The sequence below is a fragment of the Bactrocera neohumeralis genome, chromosome 2 (assembly GCF_024586455.1).
Source record: "Bactrocera neohumeralis isolate Rockhampton chromosome 2, APGP_CSIRO_Bneo_wtdbg2-racon-allhic-juicebox.fasta_v2, whole genome shotgun sequence".
Taxonomy (NCBI): Eukaryota; Metazoa; Arthropoda; class Insecta; order Diptera; family Tephritidae; genus Bactrocera; species Bactrocera neohumeralis.
This window is the reverse complement of record NC_065919.1, coordinates 26,928,970-26,949,727: the sequence shown is the minus strand read 5'-3', so window position 1 is coordinate 26,949,727 and position 20,758 is coordinate 26,928,970. Positions and strand designations below refer to the sequence as shown.

Here is a 20,758-nt window from a genome sequence, read left to right as displayed (position 1 = left end):
TTGTTGCAATCTTTTTAACAGCGACCACATGTTGCCCTTGCCACAATCATTGCTGTTGTCATTCGTGTGCCCTCTCCTCGTCTATTTGGCGACAATGTTTATTGCAAGCCATATGTGTGTGTGTGTGCAGGTATGTGTGGTGTACGTGCAGCTTGCGGCTGTTGCTGTTATTAACGCGCCAACCAACCAACCAGCCAGTTAACTCAACTGCTTTCGAACTCGCAGCTAGATACCGTTATTTGGTTTAAGTGTGTTTGTGGTCGGGTCGCCAGATGTTGCAACATTGCCACAGGCTCATATTGTAGCAACGTATTGTGGTTGCCTGTAAAGGGGAACTGCGTAAAAAAATAACAACAAAATGACGGTGTAAATGTAAGTAGAAAGCGCACGCTGATAAAAGTGTAAATTAAATTTTTATTTTTATTGTTTCTTCTTTGTTGTTGAGGTTTTTGGCGTTTCTTTCGATGTCTTCTTTTCTTGTTATTAAAATGTTGCGCAGAAAAATTGTAAATTACCTTATTGAATTTCTTTCACTAGCAATTTACGATTTTGCGTAGTTTAAAGATGGAAAATTTATTCTTCAGTCATTTAAAGTTGCTTTTGATTTTCCATATTTTTAAATGAAATTTTTAAATTTTTCTTTTAAAGAACAAATTTTTATTAAATTTGATTATTTAAGCTTTTTGCGAAGACGAGGATGCGAATTCATTTCTGGATGTCTATCCAAGCGGCAATCGTTTCATGGAAGTGATAGGTTAATCTGGTAGGCCAATAAGCCACGCATAAACCAGTTTGGTTCTTTGCGATACCACATGGAGTTCAGTTAATAGATCCATTAGGAGTAATCATCCTTTAGATGCCTGCGCTTAACGTGAATTTTAACAGACTCTGCGGCCTCACAATCGATACCTCCTACACTGTATCATACCGTGTAACATACCAAGTGCACAAGAGGTTCACCATTGTTTCCCTGGTACCCTGCTCTAGACATTTCCTGAAGTCTTCTCGTTCTGCCAGCAGGCGAGTGGTGCCACCAGAGAGTAAACAGTTAGTATTCCCATCACGTTTCTACAGTCTCTTCTATCGAGTGCCAACAAGAATTTTGTGTACTTCCGCTCTACCGTTTTGCAAATGAATTTTTTAGTTTCGCACCTCGATACCTCGTTTTTGATTTTCTTTACCATGCTTTTGTCGAGATCGTCGTATAGACAATGCAATCCATGGTTCTTGGACTAAAGCCATGTCGTAGCTGCCTTGCTCTAAATTGAGAAGAAGCTCGTCAGATTCGATCTTTCTCTTGTGGAGGTTACTTAGACTACCCCCAGCTCTTGGTTTTGGATCACCAGACTGCTGACTGGGTTCCTTTTACACCTCAACCTCGTCTCCCACCGAGGTTTGGACCGACATCCCAGTCCGCCTCTTTCCTTTGTTGTCCTCCATTTTGAGTTTTTGATTCGGGGGTCTCTACCTCTAGCGTTTTATACCTACCGCCAGGTACCTCATTAGTAATTACCGTTGTATTACCCATTCAAGTACTTCAGAGGATGCATATAAAGCAGTCCAACATAAGGGGACAATTGGGAAAATAGGTCTGCCTTCATTAGGAACCGCCTGCCTACCATGTAATGTCTGTGACAAGAGCCAGCTTGGGATCATGGCATTGTAAGCAGCGACACCCATTGCCCAGGCGATATCGGCGCGTAGGATATAGCTAAGAGGAATGGCTGGCGACTTGAGTAAAAGTGGAGACAGTTGATGTGATTGGTATTGTAAATGAAATAAATCAAACCATTGCCACCCCCACAAAATGCCGTTAAATTTGGTGCGTTGGATTATTGTCTGCAAAATCTCATACAGTAAACCGTTGGAGTGGATAAAGCGATTCGTTGTTCTCTGTATAACGGGAATGCTAAGCACCATTCCAAGATGCACAAGAAAAGTAATTTACATGGATCGATATTTGATCAAAATGGTTGAAGAAGCGGGGCCAGAATCTGTTTTTGAAGCTGGATCTCCGGCTGCATGTCATGCTTCTGGAATGCTGCAATAACTTCCTGACAGAAGTCTTTTAAGTTTAGAAAGCGGCTGAGGTAGCTAGCAATGCAGGAAACAACACAAAGACGATCAATATATATGTCGACAGTCAGGCGGCAATTAAAGCGGTAATCTTGCATCGCATTGCATCAGAAAATGCTCTTAGAAGCATATATACTCGGTCGTAGGTATTCCGGGAAACGAAATAGCTAATAAGATTACAAGTACGGGAAATATATAAGTCGCTGAAAACGATACACAATGAAATTTCCGAAAGGGCTGACAGACGGGTGAGGGTTAGATGGAATGTCTTGAGAACATGCAGGATCACCAAAATCGTGTGCAGGAGCCCCAAAGAAGAGCACACATGATTTTAACTCACACGGCCTCGAAAGAACTGCAGGTCGGTTGGAGGCTTAGCGACAGGTCGCAACTTACTCGTATATCATCGAAGGAAGGGGGCATGAGAGTAACCCTAGAACAGTTTCTAAGCTTCTATCCAGGCTTATTTAGTCTAGTCGTCTTAAATTATATGAGCTTCGCAGACTGGATGAATTATCAAAATTATATATCAAATCGATCTTAAAGTTCACTAAGATCGTATATCTAATCTAATTAGATATGCAATAATTTGTAAACAAAGTGCTTAGAGCCTATCAGAAATTTGTTGAAACGGCTAACATTTATCCAGCTGATTTATCTGGTTTACCAATTGCTGTGCTCAAGATCTTTTAATCTCATTCTAGCGAAAGACGGATAACCAGTCTACCACCTCGATTTCTTACTGAAAACTTTTAAAACTTTGACTTTAAAATTTTAATCTTACCGTATGTGTCTACTGGTGCCCGGTTAAGAGACCTACATTGAAGAATTAAGCTAAGGACTAGTAGCTTATAGCATTGACAGACGGCAGCGTTAAACCAGATTAATTGCATTTTTGGGGATTAATTTGGTGAATCCAAAAATAACTCTCAAAATTTTAGGGAGTTTGTGAGATTTTCGTTGGCAACATTGTTAAAAATGGCCAATTTTCATCTATTGTGAATGAAATACAAGCAACCCTGACAGCTGTTTATCAAATTTCAATATAATATCAATAAAACTTCTTATGTTATGATGCAGTTTTAAAAATAATGTGTTGATATGCTTTTGTAATAAAAAATGGTTTGGTAAAAATTGGTCGGCTAACAACCGTAATGTTTATCTTCTATCAATTTTCATTGAAAATATTATAAAAAGGACAATGAGCTGTTTATGAGAGTTTCAAACTCGCATAGCTGCCGTCTGTCACCTACAAATTTGGATCTGATTAAGTGCGCAGTTAATCCGGATTAACGCTGCCGTCTGTCAAGGCTATTAGTTGTATTGTGCTATACGTGGGAGAACATTGGGCTTCTAGGTAATTCACAAAATGGTGATATTGGTAGAATACTGTATTGTAAGCTCATTAGCTTTAAAGTTTGCAGCGATTGCGCTGTGACCAGCTACCCAAGCAAGTCTATTTTCGAAGTGGTCTCATCCAATTGATCGTATTGGCGCTCTACTATTGGATTGTATGCATTTTCAAAGAGGGAAGCCTAATTTCTGAATTTATTGTTAAAGACAGCACATTTTTGTTCTTATGCAGCAGTTTCGGTGTACACTGTTTAGTTGACAGTTTTCGTGGAAGCAAAGTTTAGTGAACCGTGGACTCCCAGACTAACTGGAGAAGAAAAAGTTTCAATCTTATTTTTAAATTGCTATTTACTCGCGTTGTAGGACTGTGACGTGACCTATAAAATCTGGTGATTTAACACCGCTGGACTACTAGTTTGTGAATTATGTGAATTAACTTGGAATATAATATTTGGCGCGTTATTGCCGAAATACGGTCCCAATTGCTGCAAAAAATGGTCGAAAATTGGGCCGCAAGAGTAACTTGCTCAAAATCATTTTTAGAACATTATGCTAAACCTTGATATTTATAATAAAGCAAAATTTTTGTGCGTGCATAACATTAAATCATATGTATTTTATTTCTACTGGAAAATCAGATTTTATTCTTCTTGGAAAGAGTATAAGTATTTTTCACATTTCTCTTCCAGGTTTTAGTTTCTATAGTTAATGTAAGGTCTTTATAAAAAGCGATTGTAATAACAATAATTTTTATTTAGTTTCTTATTTCAGCCAGCACTAGGCATATTATACCACTGTAGCGTATTTGAAATTGTTGTTAGTGGCTACTGCGCTTGTCGTTGTCGTTTTTCACCGTAAAACGCTACGCAAAAAGGCAGCTACTTTCAATTTAGCCACATTCATTTCCACCGAATCGCCGAAGTCTATGGAATCCAAATCAGCGGTGTGGGAATAGTCTGTTGTAGCGACGAACGAGAGAAGAGTGAACGAGAAAAAGCAAATGCAGCAATAACAATTAATAAAACGACAACCAAGAGCATACTAATTAGCATAACTAAACGCAGAAATTCCGGTGGCGCTGCGTAATTATTAAACGTAAGCTCACCAACCGCCAACCGGCGAGCTGAAGCGCACATAAAAGCCAACAGATAAGAATTATAAACATTTGCGCCTAAAAATATGCTACTGCCGTAGCGAAATTTTACATTTCCCGACACCGAACTGAACTACAGGTCGGTTGGCCTTTTAACTGCCTAACGGCTGGTTGGAAGAGTGGCTGTCGCTCGACTCACCTGCTATGTTAATGACATTTTTGCCCCGTTGCAGGCTAACAGCACGCCAGGGATCGAGCTGGCCGTGAGTGAAGATGACACGCTGTAGCGCGGCGGCAGCGGTGAGACCACCGAAATTACTATTTGTTTGCTGAACGCTGGTGGAGATGTCAATGTCACTGTACGTTGCGGCATCGGCGCTTGGATCAAAGGCATCGTCACAAAGTTGTTGAAAATAATTGAGTGGCACTTGACGGCCAAATGAGTGTGGCAGCTGGGTTGTCGCTTCATGGCGACGCGCAACTGTCACCTGCCGGATGACCGCTGGGTATTTGTTATGTCTGCTATTGTTGGTCGTAGTGGTGAACCAACCGAATTCATGGCAACACTGGTAAAACCAAGGACGTGCTGCAAGCAAATGGAAATTAATTTAAATATTAATTATGTTTCGTAACTGCTGGTGCTGCCGATTCAGTAGCCTGCGGCTTATATTGTCTCGCCAGTTGGTGTACTCACTGCCGCTTAGCTGGTCCGTTAGATCTGTAAATATAGACCGCATGCCGTCATATGACAAATCGATGCACCAGTCTTCGGCGTGCTCTTGCTTCGCGAACTCGGACCAAAATATGCGCCGCAAAAATTCCATGAAGCCCATCAAGTCGTCTGTATTTGTGGTAGTTATGAGTGGCGCACAAATTTTGGCGGCGATTTGGTCGCTTTAACATATTAATTTTAGTAAAAAAATACATTGAGTGTAGCTTACCACGCTGAAAGCAGCTTCTTCAATACTCACTCATACAGTTGTGCGAATGTGGCAAAATAATTTCCCAGGCCATTGAAGAACGCAGCGCGATCCAGTTGATTTTTGGGCTCGAAATTGCTGCATATGCGCAGGGCACTAAGAAGTTGAGAGGCTTTTGAGGACTCCAGTAGTGCTGCAATACCGTTAAGTCCTCTTTCGAGCAGTTCGGAACACTCAGAACCTCCACGTTGTTGGATAACCATCCCAACTTGGTGCATGTATTCTGAAAATATTGCTTAAATTTAGCGAAAGCTATCTGGTGGAAACTTATAGATATAAATCTGACTTAATGGAAGGCAACTTTAAGAAGTCCCAGCAATATAATTGTGGTGCGAGCTCTGTAAAGCATATTCGATCTATCTACACAAATGAAAATCAGTTGACATAGTTCGCAGAGGATTTTAAGCGAAGAAAGGCTTATAATAACTTAATTATATACCTTGTTACCTCTTTAGAAAGAGTACTTAAAGTAAGTTCTGTACAGAGTACTTCAGACTCTAAGCCATTCATATGCGCAAGAAATTGAAACTGTTCATGAAACATTCACTGACTATCCAAAATTCCTCGATCTTTAACACAAAAACAAGACTTTTATTTAATTTCAGAATATTATTCCTCGCAAAATTGTGTTGCGACTGATTAAGAGTGAGTCCAATGAAAAACTTTCGGAAGTTATATAAAAATTAAATATCATACTTACCAAAGAAATCCAATTTGGCCACTAACGGTGCACTCGAAGCCCAACCAGCATCCATCAACTCTGGATATAGCTTAGCGAACCAAGCAACGAGACTCCCGGAGTAAGAAGCGCCAGTTAGTATGACTTTTGAGTTCAACAATTCGTCTTCATTGCTCTTTTGGTGGCGTATGAAATGAGCTAAGTCCGCTAGAGCCTGACGCGCACTTAAGTATTTCAAGTTTTCCGCACTGGCATCACTACCGATAATATTTGCTATAATTATTATTTTTTACTTAACGAAATCGTGTCTTACTCTTTAGGCCAGCTTTTGCCATAGTACCTATGTTCCACATAATAAAGCATACCGTTATGTTGTCTTGCTATATCGTGCATGTGACCTGTCAAAAGGTAAGCTGGCGAAATCTCCCACTCTCCGCCAACGAATATGAATATTGGGCCATGTGGCTGGAAGTAACGATCACTGCGCAAGTAACGCTGGAACATGGTGAAATATTGAAGAATGAATGAACTTAAATAAAAGTTAGTATGTGCTTGTGTTGTAAAAGAAGTGGAAGTGAATTTTTTGCAAAATAATCGAGTTTTTGTCTCAACATTGTTTTGGCTTTTTGGTAGCTTCGTGCAACAAGCATTTTATTCTGCTCAGCCATCGTCCGCAGGTAAAGTATCGTGGACTATATGGCTCTGTCTAACCCTCGACCGAAGCATATTTTCAGGTTTCATCATTTCTATGGACTTATACATAAATCATAAATCAAAAAGCAACTTCATTTTTCCTTCTCTCAAGCTCGCCAGGCGACCAATGCTCCCAAAGAGAAATAGTATTTGCTTGTTTGAGAATCGTTTCTGTTATATTTGGATCACTATAAGTATGTTCATTGAAACGAAGTGCCGTATTACTAAGCTTGAGACGATATGTTACAACCCAACCGGTTCTCTGAGAGTCGTTTAGAGGAAGTATCTTTTCTAGCGTCACATGACCTAGCATCGTCGGAGCCAAGAAATATTGAAATATATGCAGTATGAGAAAGTATTTATTGATTAGTGCATTCCTTGTTCATTAAAAGAAGATCCCAAACATCTTAGTTCGAATAGAACAGTCCGATCTCTTAAGCTCAAGCTTCAAAACGCAACACGTGTTGCCTTCATATTGTCTTCATCTTTGTAACTTAATTTTACCACGGTGCAACTATGTAAATTGAATATGAACATTAAGTATTTATAATTTATAAATTTCATCTCGAAAAGTCCTCCACGTCATAGAGACATTTAAGCATATTACTTTGAAAAGTATTCGGTTTCCCAAATATCGAAGCACTAGATATTTCAAACATACTTGAAACGAATAAAATGTCCGCTTTAAGTAAAAAAGTCTAAATTGGATGCTTGCATGAATCTTCTCTTGCTTTAATCTTTTCTGCAATCAGCAATAGGGATCCATATACATCACCATGGGCTTATCAAAATGAAAATATAGCAATCGTTAAGAGAGTTTTGGTAAAAATGTAAAAGCAAATCATATGAACTATAACTTGTAAAAGAACAGGAATTTAAAACTCCGAGTTACTGAACAAGAAATTCTTTATTTAGGCTCAATAGGCTTGTTCAATATCTTTTGTTATTATGCGCTTTAGACCCTGACAATAGTGGGCCTGTGTATGTATATGATGGTAAAAAACTTGAGCTAAAGATTTTTTTAAGAGGGTTGCACCATCTTTAGTGGCATCGAAGCTCTTGCGCTCATCAAAATTTAAGCTGTGGAATCACTTTCGCCGAGATCGTTGTTTATAAACACGATCGAGCCCGAAAAACAACTTCTGTTTTCAATAAATCTCATTGAAAAGGTTTGCGAGTATTGACCGGACCGCTTGGTCAAAGATAAACGTTTACTAAAAGCCGGTTCTTTTGTATAACTCTTCTAAGTAAATTTTCGTAAATTATAGAACTTCTACAAAAATGCTTTGGTCTTTATATGGGTTTGCTGATAGTTTCTTTCTTCGCGGCCGCCAGAATCAGAGTAGATTATAGAGTTTAAATTATGGCTGTTTACTCAGAGGTGCAACAAAATATGTAAAGAAAAAATATACCCTCACAACAGAGGGGTTTCAGCTTACCATTAACCAAGTTTTGTTGTTCGTCCCATCAAATTGATCCAACTTCTGCTCCATCCACAATTCTTGCACCAAATCTTTGTGCAACACACTCGCTGCTTGCTTTAAAGGCGGCTCTCGCAGTATTAATCGCAAATCCTTTCCATACGGATTGATCCATTGTTGCACAACCTCTCCCCCCGCCACGAAAACAGTGGTTAAGTCCGACCGCACACCTCGACAAACAATCAGCGCCACAATGCGCATCAACATTTGCGTGTGAATGTCTAAAATTCTATAAACTGCTGTCATGTTTTCGAGTGTTTCACCTGTGACGGTTCACTGACATTTGCGGCCGTTATTGTGACAGCACAGACCTATTTATGTTCACATTGTCATGGGGGAGATGTTTTATTCAAAGTAATTCACAGCGTGAAATGCGCTTTTCGTAACACACAACGCACTTTACAGTTTTGAGGTTATATATAAGCATATTTACCATATAAATATGAATAAATATATATGTATGTAAAAGTATATAATATTTGCATAGGCGTATGAGACTTGGCGTGCATGTGGTCTGTGTGGCAACTCTCAACCCGTTTTTATCGTCCCGCATGTCATTCGACAATTTATTAATATCACCGTTACATACATCACTAAAGTGTATGTGTGTGTGTGTAAATATAATATGTATAATAGATATGTAATTAAACAAGCCCTTGAGCGCAATGCCATTAATAATTATAATTATTATCCATGTGAGTTGTTGTTGTTGTATAAATTAGATAGTGGGCTGCACATAAACATGTTTAAATATTCATCAAGTTCAAGTTTAAAAGTAAAGTACAGTTATTACAATTAGTATGTTGCACATAAAGACCGTTTATAGCTGTAAATAAGTGAAAAAGTTTGAGATTCACTGGAAACACCGCAAACTAAAAGCAAATTTTCTAAAAATGTATGTTCTTCTTTATTGGCGTAGAAACCGCTTACGCGCCGCGTTTACAATAGCGCGCCAGTCGTTCCTGGTTGGCGCCAATTGAAGATTCCAAGACCTGGTTGGTCTTCTCCATCTGGTCTTTCCAACGGCGGGTACTGCGTCGAATACTCTCAGAGCTGGAGTGTTTCCATCCATTCGGACGACTCAACCTACCCAGCGTAATCGCAGTCTCTTGATTCGCGGAACTCTTTCAAAGTCGACGTATATCTCGTATAGCTCTTCGGATCATAAATCGTCCGCAGAACCTTTGTCTCGAAAACTCGTAACGCCGACTCAACATACGTTGTCATCGTCCATGCCTCTGCACCATATAGGAGGACGGGAATTATGAGTGACTTATAGAGTTTGGTTTTTGTTTGTCGAGAGAGGACTTTACTTCTCAATTGCCTACTCAGTCCGAAGTAACACCTGTTGGCAAGAGTTATTCTGCGTTGGATTTCTAGGCTGACATTGTTGGTGGTGTTAATACTGGTCCCAAGATAGACGAAATTATCTACGACTTTGATGTCATGACTGTCAACAGTAAAGTGGGAGCCTAGTCTTGAATGCAAGGACTGTTTGTTTGATGGCAGGAGATATTTCGTCTTGCCTTCGTTTATTACAGGACCCATTTGCTTCGCTTCTATATCCAGTCTGGAGAAAACAGAACTAACATTGCGGACGTTGAGGCCAATACTTTCAATATCATCGGCGTACCCCCGCAGCTGTACTTTCTGATAGAGCTTATACATCCAACAGTGGATTGAAGAGTTCGGAAGATAGGGAGCCACCTCACCTGAAACATCGTTCGGCACGAACGGCTCGGAGAGGTTCTTGCAAATGCTGACTGAGCTTTTGGTGTTGCGCCTTGACTACAACACAAAAAAGAGAAGTGTTATAAAAGTTTTATTTTCATTTCACGTTTAAACAACCCAAAATTGGGTAGAAGCAGCCACTAACATTACAATCGCTGAGTATATTAGCCTCTTCTTTGCTTTGTGCAAGCTTTTCTATTTAGAATGGTGAATGGCGATGTGTACATATCTTATTAGTGTCATGTGACTATTTTATATCCGTTTCATTATGCCTGCTTAGCGATTAACTTCAGATGTTTGTTCGATTCGCTGCTCTCAAGAGCTTGACGTATCGGACGCGGCAATAAATTTCTAGATTTGCAGATATTTTTTTTTATTATATTAAGATAATATATTTCTTCACATTAAGCATAAAGCAAGGAAAAAGCCAAAGAAAATTATTTAGCGGATGAACAGCACTTTTTGAATCTAGCGCTCCCTGCGCCATCTATATGTGGACTGCTGCGTTAGAATCTGCTATCTTTATCGATAGTCCAGTAAGAACTTCGTGACTTCTCTGGATTGAAAGAGAGGTTATTTTGTTTTAAGTGTCAGTACGTTGCTCAGGATCCAACATTCGAAGGACGATTATTTGACCAAAAATCGCATTTGAACCATTAACCACTTGCCGTATTCACCTGATATGGCACCGTGCGACTTCTTCCTTTCCGGAAAAAAGCTTTTGCCCATGAAAGAAAAGCGTTATTCAGACGTAGAGGCCATTCAAAGGGCTTGCAAAGGCATACTGGTGGCCATACCAGAAGGTGATTATTTTGAATACAATAAATTGATTTTGCCGAAAAGCCATTTGTTCTGTTTTTTTTTTAAGTCTTGTTTACTTTGGAACACACCTTGCATACCGAGGAAAGACATCAAAAAACCGTAAAATTAGAAGAGGAAATTGAATTTGTAGTCGGTCTATTAATAACATCTTTTTTAACACCATTTATAAAAAGACCCAAAGGAAACTTCTACAACCATATTGAAGAAAGGAATTCACAGGTGTACTCTGTAAGAGGGAACGTTATTGTATTCAATCACTCTTATGTCGATTATATGATTGGTACAATTAGTTCTGCAAATAATACTCCAGACCCGAAATTTTAACGAGCACTGACTCCTCAAAATTCAATATGCAAATTTGTTTTCTTGTTCGTTCTTTAATTGGTCTATTGTGTTTATCTTTAAGCCCTCTATACCTCGTCCAGTCTCAGATCTTAGTGAGGTCCTTCCTTTAGGTATATATTTTTCCGCTGACTCTACATATTATTTTTGCTTTTTACTCATTAAATGAGTACACACTTTGGTGTCCCCAAAACAAGTTCTTAGAATTAAAATTTTTCCCCCATTCAAATTTCCATTTCGGGTATATGACATTTAAGTCTACCCTAGTCAGTGGATATGGCTAAAAGCTGACTTAATTTTTCTTTGTTGATGCTGAAAGCTTATCTGAACCGTATAAAGTTCTATCCACCCTAAAATAACTTCCTTGGTGCAAAACTGATAGGATTGGTTTTGGTCCCATTGGCTTGATTGTCGCCGTTTTTCCAGTCATTTTGAGAAATGCTGCAGAGTTTACAGTTCCGGACTCGACAACCGGCTACCGTGGGAATGATCTGTTTATATTAAGCAGGTTTATGTCTTTTTATACCCAGAACAGGGTATGTTAAGTTTGTCACTAAGTTTGTAACACCCAGAAGGAATCGTCGGAGATCATATAAAGTATTTATATAAATGATCAGTATGTCGAGCTGAGTCGATTTAGCCATGTCCGTCTGTCTGTATATATACGAACTAGTCCCTCAGTTTTTATACTCTCGCAACAAAGTTGCTAAGGAGAGTATTATAGTTTTGTTCACATAACGGTTGTTTGTAAGTCCTAAAACTAAAAGAGTCAGATATAGGGTTATATATACCAAAGTGATCAGGGTGACGAGTAGAGTTGAAATCCGGATGTCTGTCTGTCCGTCCGTCCGTCTGTCCGTCCGTCCGTGCAAGCTGTAACTTGAGTAAAAATTGAGATATCATGATGAAACTTGGTACACGTATTCCTTGGCTCCATAAGAAGGTTAAGTTCGAAGATGGGCAAAATCGGCCCACTGCCACGCCCTCAAAATGGCGGAAACCGAAAACCTATAAAGTGTCATAACTAAGCCATAAATAAAGATATTAAAGTAAAATTTGGCACAAAGGATCGCATTAGGGAGGGGCATATTTGGACGTAATTTTTTTGGAAAAGTGGGAGTGGCCCCGCCCCCTACTAAGTTTTTTGTACATATTTCGGAAACTACTATAGCTATGTCAATCAAACTCTATAGAGTCTTTTCCTTCAGGCATTTCCATATACATTTCAAAAATGGAAGAAATCGGATAATAACCACGCCCACCTCCCATACAAAGGTTATGTTGAAAATCACTAAAAGTGCGTTAACGGACTAACAAAAAACGTCAGAAACACAAAATTTTACGGAAGAAATTGCAGAAGGAAGCTGCACCCAGGCGTTTTTTAAAAATTGAAAATGGGCGTGGCCTCGCCCACTTATGGACCAAAAACCATATCTCAGGAACTACTCTACCGATTTCAATGAAATTCGGTATATAATATTTTCTTAACACCCTGATTACATGTACAAAATATAGGTGAAATCGGTTCACAACCACGCCTTCTTCCAATATAACGCTATTTTGAATTCCATCTGATGCCTTTTCTGTATAATATATACGTTAGGAACCAATGATGATAGCGGAATAAAACTTTACAAAAATACGGTATTTGAAAAATATGTAAATGACGTATAACGAAATCTCGATTATCACTTTATCATGCGAGAGTATAAAATGTTCGGTGACACCCGAACTTAGCCCTTCCTTACTTGTTAAGATATCCTTTTGAAATTTTGCAAACGTCATTTTCTCTTCAAGAAGCTGCTCATTTGTCGGAACGGCCGGCCGATATCGGACCACTATAATATATAGCTGCCATACAACTGAACGATCGGAAAAAAGTTTTTGTATGGAAAACGTTTGCATTTGACAAGATATATTCACGAAATTTGGTGTAAATTATTTTCTAAAGCAACAATGTAATCTCCGAAGAAATTGATCAGATCGGTTAACTATAGCATATAGCTTTCATACAAACTGAACACATAGTTACTAACAGAAATGCACCTGTGAAGGGTATTTAGCTTCGGTGCAACCGAAGTTAACGTTTTTTCCGAAGTTCATTAATGGAACTTCTAGAATAGTTAAAAGAATTATAGTTTAACTGTAGTATATACGTACATTTATATAAAACCGACTACAAGCCTTAAGTATGTAGGAGACCAATATTATTTTAAAATCATATTTATTTATTTTTTTGAAGGTTTAACGAAGCGAGAAGAATTCCCAACTACGAATAAGGTAGATCAAAGTTATGCTAGAGATTTTTTCTTAAAATTGTCTCAACTGATGATATAATTTATGAGGAGAAGACGAGAAATAGCAAGATAATAGTTGGCAACTCTTCATTGCTTGTTTAGCGGTTTTTATACTCTCGCAACAATGTTGCTAAGGAGAGTATTATAGTTTTGTTCACATAACGGTTGTTTGTAAGTCCTAAAACTAAAAGAGTCAGATATAGGGTTATATATACCAAAGTGATCAGGGTGACAGATAGATTCGAAATCCGGATGTCTGTCTGTCCGTCCGTCCGTCTGTCCGTCCGTGCAAGATGTAACTTGAGTAAAAATTGAGATATCATGATGAAACTTGGTACACGTATTCCTTGGCTCCATAAGAAGGTTAAGTTCGAAGATGGGCAAAATCGGCTTACTGCCACGCCCACAAAATGGCGGAAACCGAAAACCTATAAAGTGTCATAACTAAGCCATAAATAAAGATATTAAAGTGAAATTTGGCACAAGGGATCGCATTAGGGAGGGGCATATTTGGACGTAAAATGGGCGTGGCGCCGCCCCTTACTAAGTTTTTTGTACATATCTCGGAAACTACTATAGCTATGTCAACCAAACTCTACAGAGTCGTTTTCTTCAGACATTTCCATATACAGTTCAAAAATGGAAGAAATCGGATAATAACCACGCCCACCTCCCATACAAAGGTTATGTTGAAAATCACTAAAAGTGCGTTAACGGACTAACAAAAAACGTCAGAAACACTAAATTTTACGGAAGAAATGGCAGAAGGAAGCTGCACCTAGGCTTTTTTTAAAAATTGAAAATGGGTATGGCGTCGCCCACTTATGGACCAAAAACCATATTTCAGGAACTACTAGACCGATTTCAATGAAATTCGGTATATAATATTTTCTTAACACCCTGATGACATGTACGAAATATAGGTGACATCGGTTCACAACCACGCCTTCTTCCAATATAACGCTATTTTGAATTCCATCTGATGCCTTCTCTGTATAATATATATACATTAGGAACCAATGATGATAGCGGAATAAAACTTTACACAAATACGGTATTTGAAAAATATGTAAATGACTGATAATGAAATCTCGATTATCACTTTATCATGCGAGATTATAAAATTTTCGGTGACACCCGAACTTAGCCCTTCCTTACTTGTTAAATATAAAATTTCTCTTGGTGTTGTTGGTGTGTTGTAATTTTGGTGCGCTTTATAAATATCTGACTATTACCAATCACGGAGAATAGCAGCAATACTCGGGTACTCGGGCTTTAAGGGCTACCATAACTTGGAGGCCTTCAATGGTTGAACTGAATGTAAATTGCAATTTGCTACTAAGAAAATGCAATATCATCATCTATTCACAGCTGAACCTCACTCTTCTAAACCCGGAGAGTATACGCGAAATAACGGAAAGCTCGATAATAAAAAAATCTGGTTCCACACAACCGCACATGTCACGTTCAAGTATGGATCGGTACATTTCCACCGTTATGGCCACATGTGTGCTGTGTGCATACGGCAAAGCCACACCAACAAATGTCGTCAGCGCCTACCACTTGCCATTTCTTGGTTTGCGTTTACTCAGTTATACGTTTGTGGTTCTTTCGCCATACACACATCCATACATATCTATGTATTTTACACCGCAGACCCACATTCAGCTTATGTGTGAGTTGGAAATGCGCGGGCGGATATGCGCTCAGCAGCGAATCAGAGTTGCCGCCACGACACAATGCGTGTGGGCGGTTGAGAAGGGGTGGCTCAGTTTTAATGCAACTGGTTGACTATCTACACATATATGTATGTACATGCATATGTGTGAGTCCAAAAGTGTTGGAGCCATGCTCAGTTAGGTTAATGCCGTGTTCATTTGCGTAAATACCGTTAGCGTGTGGGTGCTTGTTATTTGTTGCCACCAGATGTGTTGGTTTACAGGCTTAACTTATGCTAAGCTCCCTGTCAATTGGTCACTGCATGCCCCCGTTGCTGTCGCAACCATTTTTTTCTCCACTAATTTAGAACGCTGTTGGATTGTTGCCTGGTGTGTGGCAATTGGAACTTGCCATTACCGGCATTTCTATGGCGGGTATTTAGTTTTTATGGCAGAGTACCCACTGTGCAGTGTTAAATTGCGAAATTTGCATAAATTTTCCGCAATTCACTTTGTGTGGAAAGGGCTTTGGATCAGGCTCAGCCACATAGAGGATATGGAGTAAGCGTATTAAAGCTTAGAAGGATTTGTTTTTACCTTCATATATTGTAAAAGTGTGGACAGTGACAGGTCCTTCTCCACCTAGCCTTTCCAACGGACTATAAGGCTTCCTCTTCCTCTGTTTCACCCATTTGAGTACTGCATCGAATACTCTCAGAACTGGAGTGTTTTCATCCATTCTGATACTACTACTCCGTTCGAAGTAGCACTTGTTGGCAAGAGTTACTCTGCTTTCAATTTTGAGGTTGACGTTATTGCTGGTGTTAATGTTGGTTCCACGATAGCCGACATTTTCTACGACTTCGAAGTTATGACTGTCAGCAGTGACGTGGAAACCAAGTGTTTGTTTGTTTTTTTATGACACGAGATATTTCGTCTCGCCTTCGTTCACCACCGGACCCATTTGCTTTGCGTTCTTATCCAGTCTGAAGAAAGCAGAACTAATGAAGCGGATGTTTAGGTTAATGATATCAATATCATCCCCGTTCGCCAGCAGCTGTACACTCTAATAGAAGAAGAGCTCTGCAGCTCGAATTTTTTTTCCAGGAGTAGACTGAAGATTAAAAAGATCGTTTGGTAACGAACGGCTCGAAGAGGTCCTTTCCGATCCTAACAGAGCTTTTGATATTGCTCAACATCAGTTTACACAGCCGTATTAGTTTTGCGGAGATACCAAATTCAGACATCGCGGCATAAAGGCAGTTCCTTTTCCTGCTGTCAAAAGCAGCTTTCAAATCGACGAACAGATGGTGTGTGTCGATTTTCGCTTAAAGCCACACCGATAAGATTCAATCAGTTTGTTGACGGTGAGCTTTAATATATGACACAATACGGTCGATAGAACCTTATATGCGATGTTGAGCATGATATCCCATTGCAGTTGCCGCAGAGTGTGTGGTCTCCCTTTCTGTGGATTGGGCAGAGCACACTTAAATTCCAATCGTTGTGCATGCTTTCGTCCGACCATATTTTACAAAGAATCTGATGCATGCTCCTTATCAGTACTTCGCCGCCGTATTTGTATTTGAATAGCTCGGCCGGCAATCCATCATATTAATATTCAAATATGTATTTTTTCGAGCTCTTCTTTATCCATTTAAAGAAATTGAAAGGATTGGCTTTGGTCCCATTGGCTTGAAAGTCGCCGTTTCCTCAGTCATTTTTAGTTTTTATACTCATAAGCATGTCTGCATTATTATTAATAATTTGCGTTGGTTTTAAAAATCATTCATTACTTTCGCCGAATTAGTATTGTTGTACTCACAAACTGAAGAGTGTAAAGCAGAAGTATTGAACGCTCGTACAGGGAGAGAGAGAAAAAGAGAGAGAGTGAGACAAATAAATGAGAGAGGAAGTTCTAAGTGAGGATATGAGACTAAGGAAATTGCTTTCTGTGGCGATGTTTTTAAGCGCTGCCACATGTAACTTTTTTGTGATTTAAGTTTTCTTTCTTTCTTTATATGGCATGTGCTATTAAGTTATATCTACAAAGGAAGGCTTTTAAAAGCCTTCTGAATCTCTACTAAAGGTATTTCTATTATAAGCGATAGATTACATCTACATGCTCTTTGTTGGTTTTTTTAATGGGCATTGAAGGACTTATTCCTAAACAACATTTTATAATGAACGGGCTTACTGCGGAACAACGTTTGCAAATCGTGCAACTTTATTACTAAAATTACAATAGTTAGGTTTTCACGATTCATCGCGTTCTGCGTCCAATATTCAGTAACGCGAGCTTGACGAATCGGTTTTGCACCACTTTTCCGTTGGTTGATAATGTACATCCTAAGAGATGGCGTACGGTACGCATCGAAGACGCCGTAGCTGCTATGGAGTAGCCTTGGAACAGAATATTCGGCGGGTTATTTCCTCAAGGAGGTTCTCGACTGGAATATATTCGAGCCTACAAGCAGTCACTTGCCCGAAAGCATTTTTAAAACAAACCTCAATGTAAGTATTTACAGCCTGGATCAATCAGATGCTTGGTGAGAACGTACGATGAACTGAAGACTGTCAAAAAAGTCTTGCGGTATTTTTATTGAATTTTTTCTTTTTTGATGACTCATGCCCAGCTCTTGACCGATGCTACGGCTGCTATTATTCCGGTCTCTTTCGACCAATTCAGCGATTTTATCGCAATTTTCGACGACATGCCTTCCGGAGCGTGGCGCATCTTCGACCACCTCTACACCAGAACGAAAACTTTGAAACCATCGTTGTGCGGTGGAAATGGAAACTGTATCGGGTCCATAAACTGCACAAATTTTATTGGCGGCTTGAGTTGCATTTTTGCCTTTATCGTAGTAGTACTGTAAAATATGCCGTATTTTCTCTTTATTTTGCTCCATATTTGCGACGCTGTAACGAACGAACTTAAAAGAAACGACAATCAATCAAACACCTGTTTAACGTGAAATGAGCTTTCCAAAAAGTTATATCATGACCCGATGCGACGAATAAAACTAGAACTACGCGCTTTCAGCGACAACTACCGAAAATACCGCAGGACTTTTTTGACAACCTATTATAAATCTAAGATGATGCTAATGATTTCGAAATTGTAGTTCCACTTTTACTTCTGGTACACTTTTCCGAATGATTAGTTATTGTTCTTTAAGGGTTGGTCTCTTCGTTTGTTCAGAAAGTTCTCTGATGGCACATTGACTTCCTGAGGTTCGATTGTGGAAGGATTTGCGTTCCTTTTACCTACAAGATAACCTTAAAGAATTTACCGTTTTTAAGATATTTGTCTGTAGTAACTTCGACGTTCTTTAGGCATTTCATAGGATGATCCGACACACTAGAATTATTGCACCACACTTCCTTAAGAGTTTAGTAAGTCTGAGGAGAGTCGTTTACCTGCTCTATTTTTCACCAGTCAGCGAAACTGGAGTATTCCAACTCTGAAGAGAAATTTCGTCTTCTTTACTGGTTCTTTTACTTGAAAACGGTTTTATTTTTATTTATTTATTTTTTATTTTTTGATTAGCTAATTTACTTAGTAATTGATATGGCAACATTTTTACAAAACTCTCTTACTAGTTCCTCGTCAATGTCATTATGAAGAGCGTATGCAGAACCTCTCCGCCATAAGCTTCGTACATCCACTTGCTACTTCGTGCACGAGTCGTGGCAGCCGTCGAATTTTTACACATTACTCAGTTGGTATATTAAGGATAGCGAAAAGCTTCCAACGAATCAGTCGAGTTTGAAACTTACACTCAAGTGGAGTTGCGATTACGAGTTGTTGGCTCGTACTCAAACGTACAGTAGTTGCTTGTGTAGTGTAGTTTCTTTGCTAGTAAAAAAAAAATCTTTAATATTTTACAGTTATACAAATTTACAGATTTACACACACAAATACATGTACATATTTAAAGTAGTAGTAGTTTGAAGTAAAGAAACCGTTATTTTAAAGCAACGAAACAGGAAGTTGTGGTTATTGTTGTTGTTATTGCAATTGTGGTGTTTATGTTGAAGTGCAGTGCTGGAAGAGTGGTCCTGTGTTGAAATGAAATTAGCCGAATTTTACAGTTACAGTTAGCATTTTAGCCGAAAAGAAGCAAACAATTTTCTTCTGTCTCTTTCTGCTTTGATGTGCTCCTCTTTCTGTCTACAAGCTGTAGTAGTGGTGGAAATCGTAAAAAGTGCAATAAAAAATGAAAGACAGGAAAGACATAACATACAAAAATACCAAAAAAGCAATTCAAGACAAATAAAATGTGTGTTTGGTTGCGTATAGAGGGGAGGGCGGGTCTTGCGAGTATGAGTAATAATGTCTGTCTTCACCGCTTTGAGGCATAACTCGTTGAAAAGCAGATAAATAAACAGACACAGAAATTACAGTTATACAACTGTTGACGCATTCAAACGTGCCGAGGGGGAAGCGGGAGTGGCAGGAACACGTTGGGCATAAAAAATATTGCCATGTCTTTTTAAAAGCAAATTGTAGTAATGTCTCTGGGGAAGCGTCTTATTAATGATGAAAACAAGTAAGAAAGGGGAGAGTTTAGGCGGTTGTGAAGTTGATTTGTCTGGCAAAGATTTGCGATAAATAATAACAATGAAATATTGAGAATTATTGTCCAAGTTTTACTGACCTCTCTTTGGCATTTATTACAAAAAGAAAAAAAGAGCTTTCCGTTAACTTGTCGAAGTGAGACTGCTTGAACCCAAAAATTAACGCAGTTGAATATTTTGGTCCCAAACCTGTTTGAAGTGTCTTAAGGTTACTTTGAAATAGAAGAAAATAATAATAATGATTACATTGCAATGCCTGCTGTGAACTCTGCCTAGAACTTGGATACGACTGACAGATCAGACATGTTTTCAGCGATGCTGTTATGCTTACTTTATGATGTTGTGTTTTGATAAAAATCTCCCACTTCATAAAACTACAGAAGCGGAAGAACTTTGCGATGTCTTCATCTGGTTGCCACTTCGTCTGAATCAAATACAGAATATCTAAATTATATTTTTTATCTGTACTATTTCACTCATAGTCAGTAAATTCAACTCGAAATTCCATACCTTTTTCGCAACCCGTATATAAAGTTCTGGTTACTGTTCTGCTATATGTATGAGTGTAATTTTAAATGAGTTTACTTTTACCACGTTGACCAAACTATCTAAATTCAAACAGTTCTTTGTGGCATTTATACTGCTTTTCTGAAAAAATAAGGCTGATTATGCCAACCTGTCTCGTATGAGCTGAAAATTAGGCAAAACTGTGGCCACTCGCCTTGGAATACTGACATTCTTCTTAACTGTATTAACTAAAGATTATCGCTTGCTGTTTTATTGTTCTATATTTTGGTAATTTAAGTCTACTTCTATTTTTTTTTTTTTCAAAATAAACATTATCTTTAATTTAATAATTATCTCTCAATATTTACCCTACAAGTACAGTTTAAATATATCACTTTGTTATGGCCAGCACACGCTTCTGCTATTTGGACGCCTTACTAATGCCATTAGCGCCTAAATGTA

At 38.7% G+C, this 20,758-nt stretch overlaps 2 protein-coding genes across 2 annotated transcripts in view; one reads left to right on the top strand and one right to left on the bottom strand.

Moving 5' to 3' along the window:
• Positions 1 to 4,050: 4,050 nt before the first annotated feature.
• Positions 4,051 to 8,636, bottom strand: LOC126759577 (putative serine protease K12H4.7). Its single transcript, XM_050474454.1, has 7 exons — positions 8,314 to 8,636; positions 6,495 to 6,676; positions 6,203 to 6,438; positions 5,494 to 5,725; positions 5,217 to 5,416; positions 4,722 to 5,108; positions 4,051 to 4,385 (listed from the first exon to the last, which is right to left on the bottom strand). The coding sequence occupies exons 1-7, from the start codon at positions 8,599 to 8,601 to the stop codon at positions 4,279 to 4,281; spliced, it is 1,632 nt and encodes a 543-aa protein (XP_050330411.1). The 5' UTR covers positions 8,602 to 8,636; the 3' UTR covers positions 4,051 to 4,278.
• A 10,325-nt stretch (positions 8,637 to 18,961) lies between these two features.
• LOC126759647 (IDLSRF-like peptide) overlaps positions 18,962 to 20,758 on the top strand; it is a 161,982-nt gene continuing 160,185 nt past the window's right edge. The window contains exon 1 of the mRNA XM_050474614.1: positions 18,962 to 19,070. The gene's annotated coding sequence lies outside the window, so the exon portion shown is untranslated. The remainder of the gene's footprint in view (positions 19,071 to 20,758) is intronic.

Bases quoted from the DNA above. Each gene is read 5' to 3' on its own strand.
- LOC126759577 (XM_050474454.1), bottom strand. From the start codon at position 8,601: ATGACAGCAGTTTATAGAATTTTAGACATTCACACGCAAATGTTGATG. The intron at 5,109-5,216 runs GTGAGTACACCA...ATTTGCTTGCAG, and splicing joins AACGGACCAGCTAAGCGGCA to CACGTCCTTGGTTTTACCAG. The intron at 4,386-4,721 runs GTGAGTCGAGCG...TCGCTACAACAG, and splicing joins AAATGTCATTAACATAGCAG to ACTATTCCCACACCGCTGAT.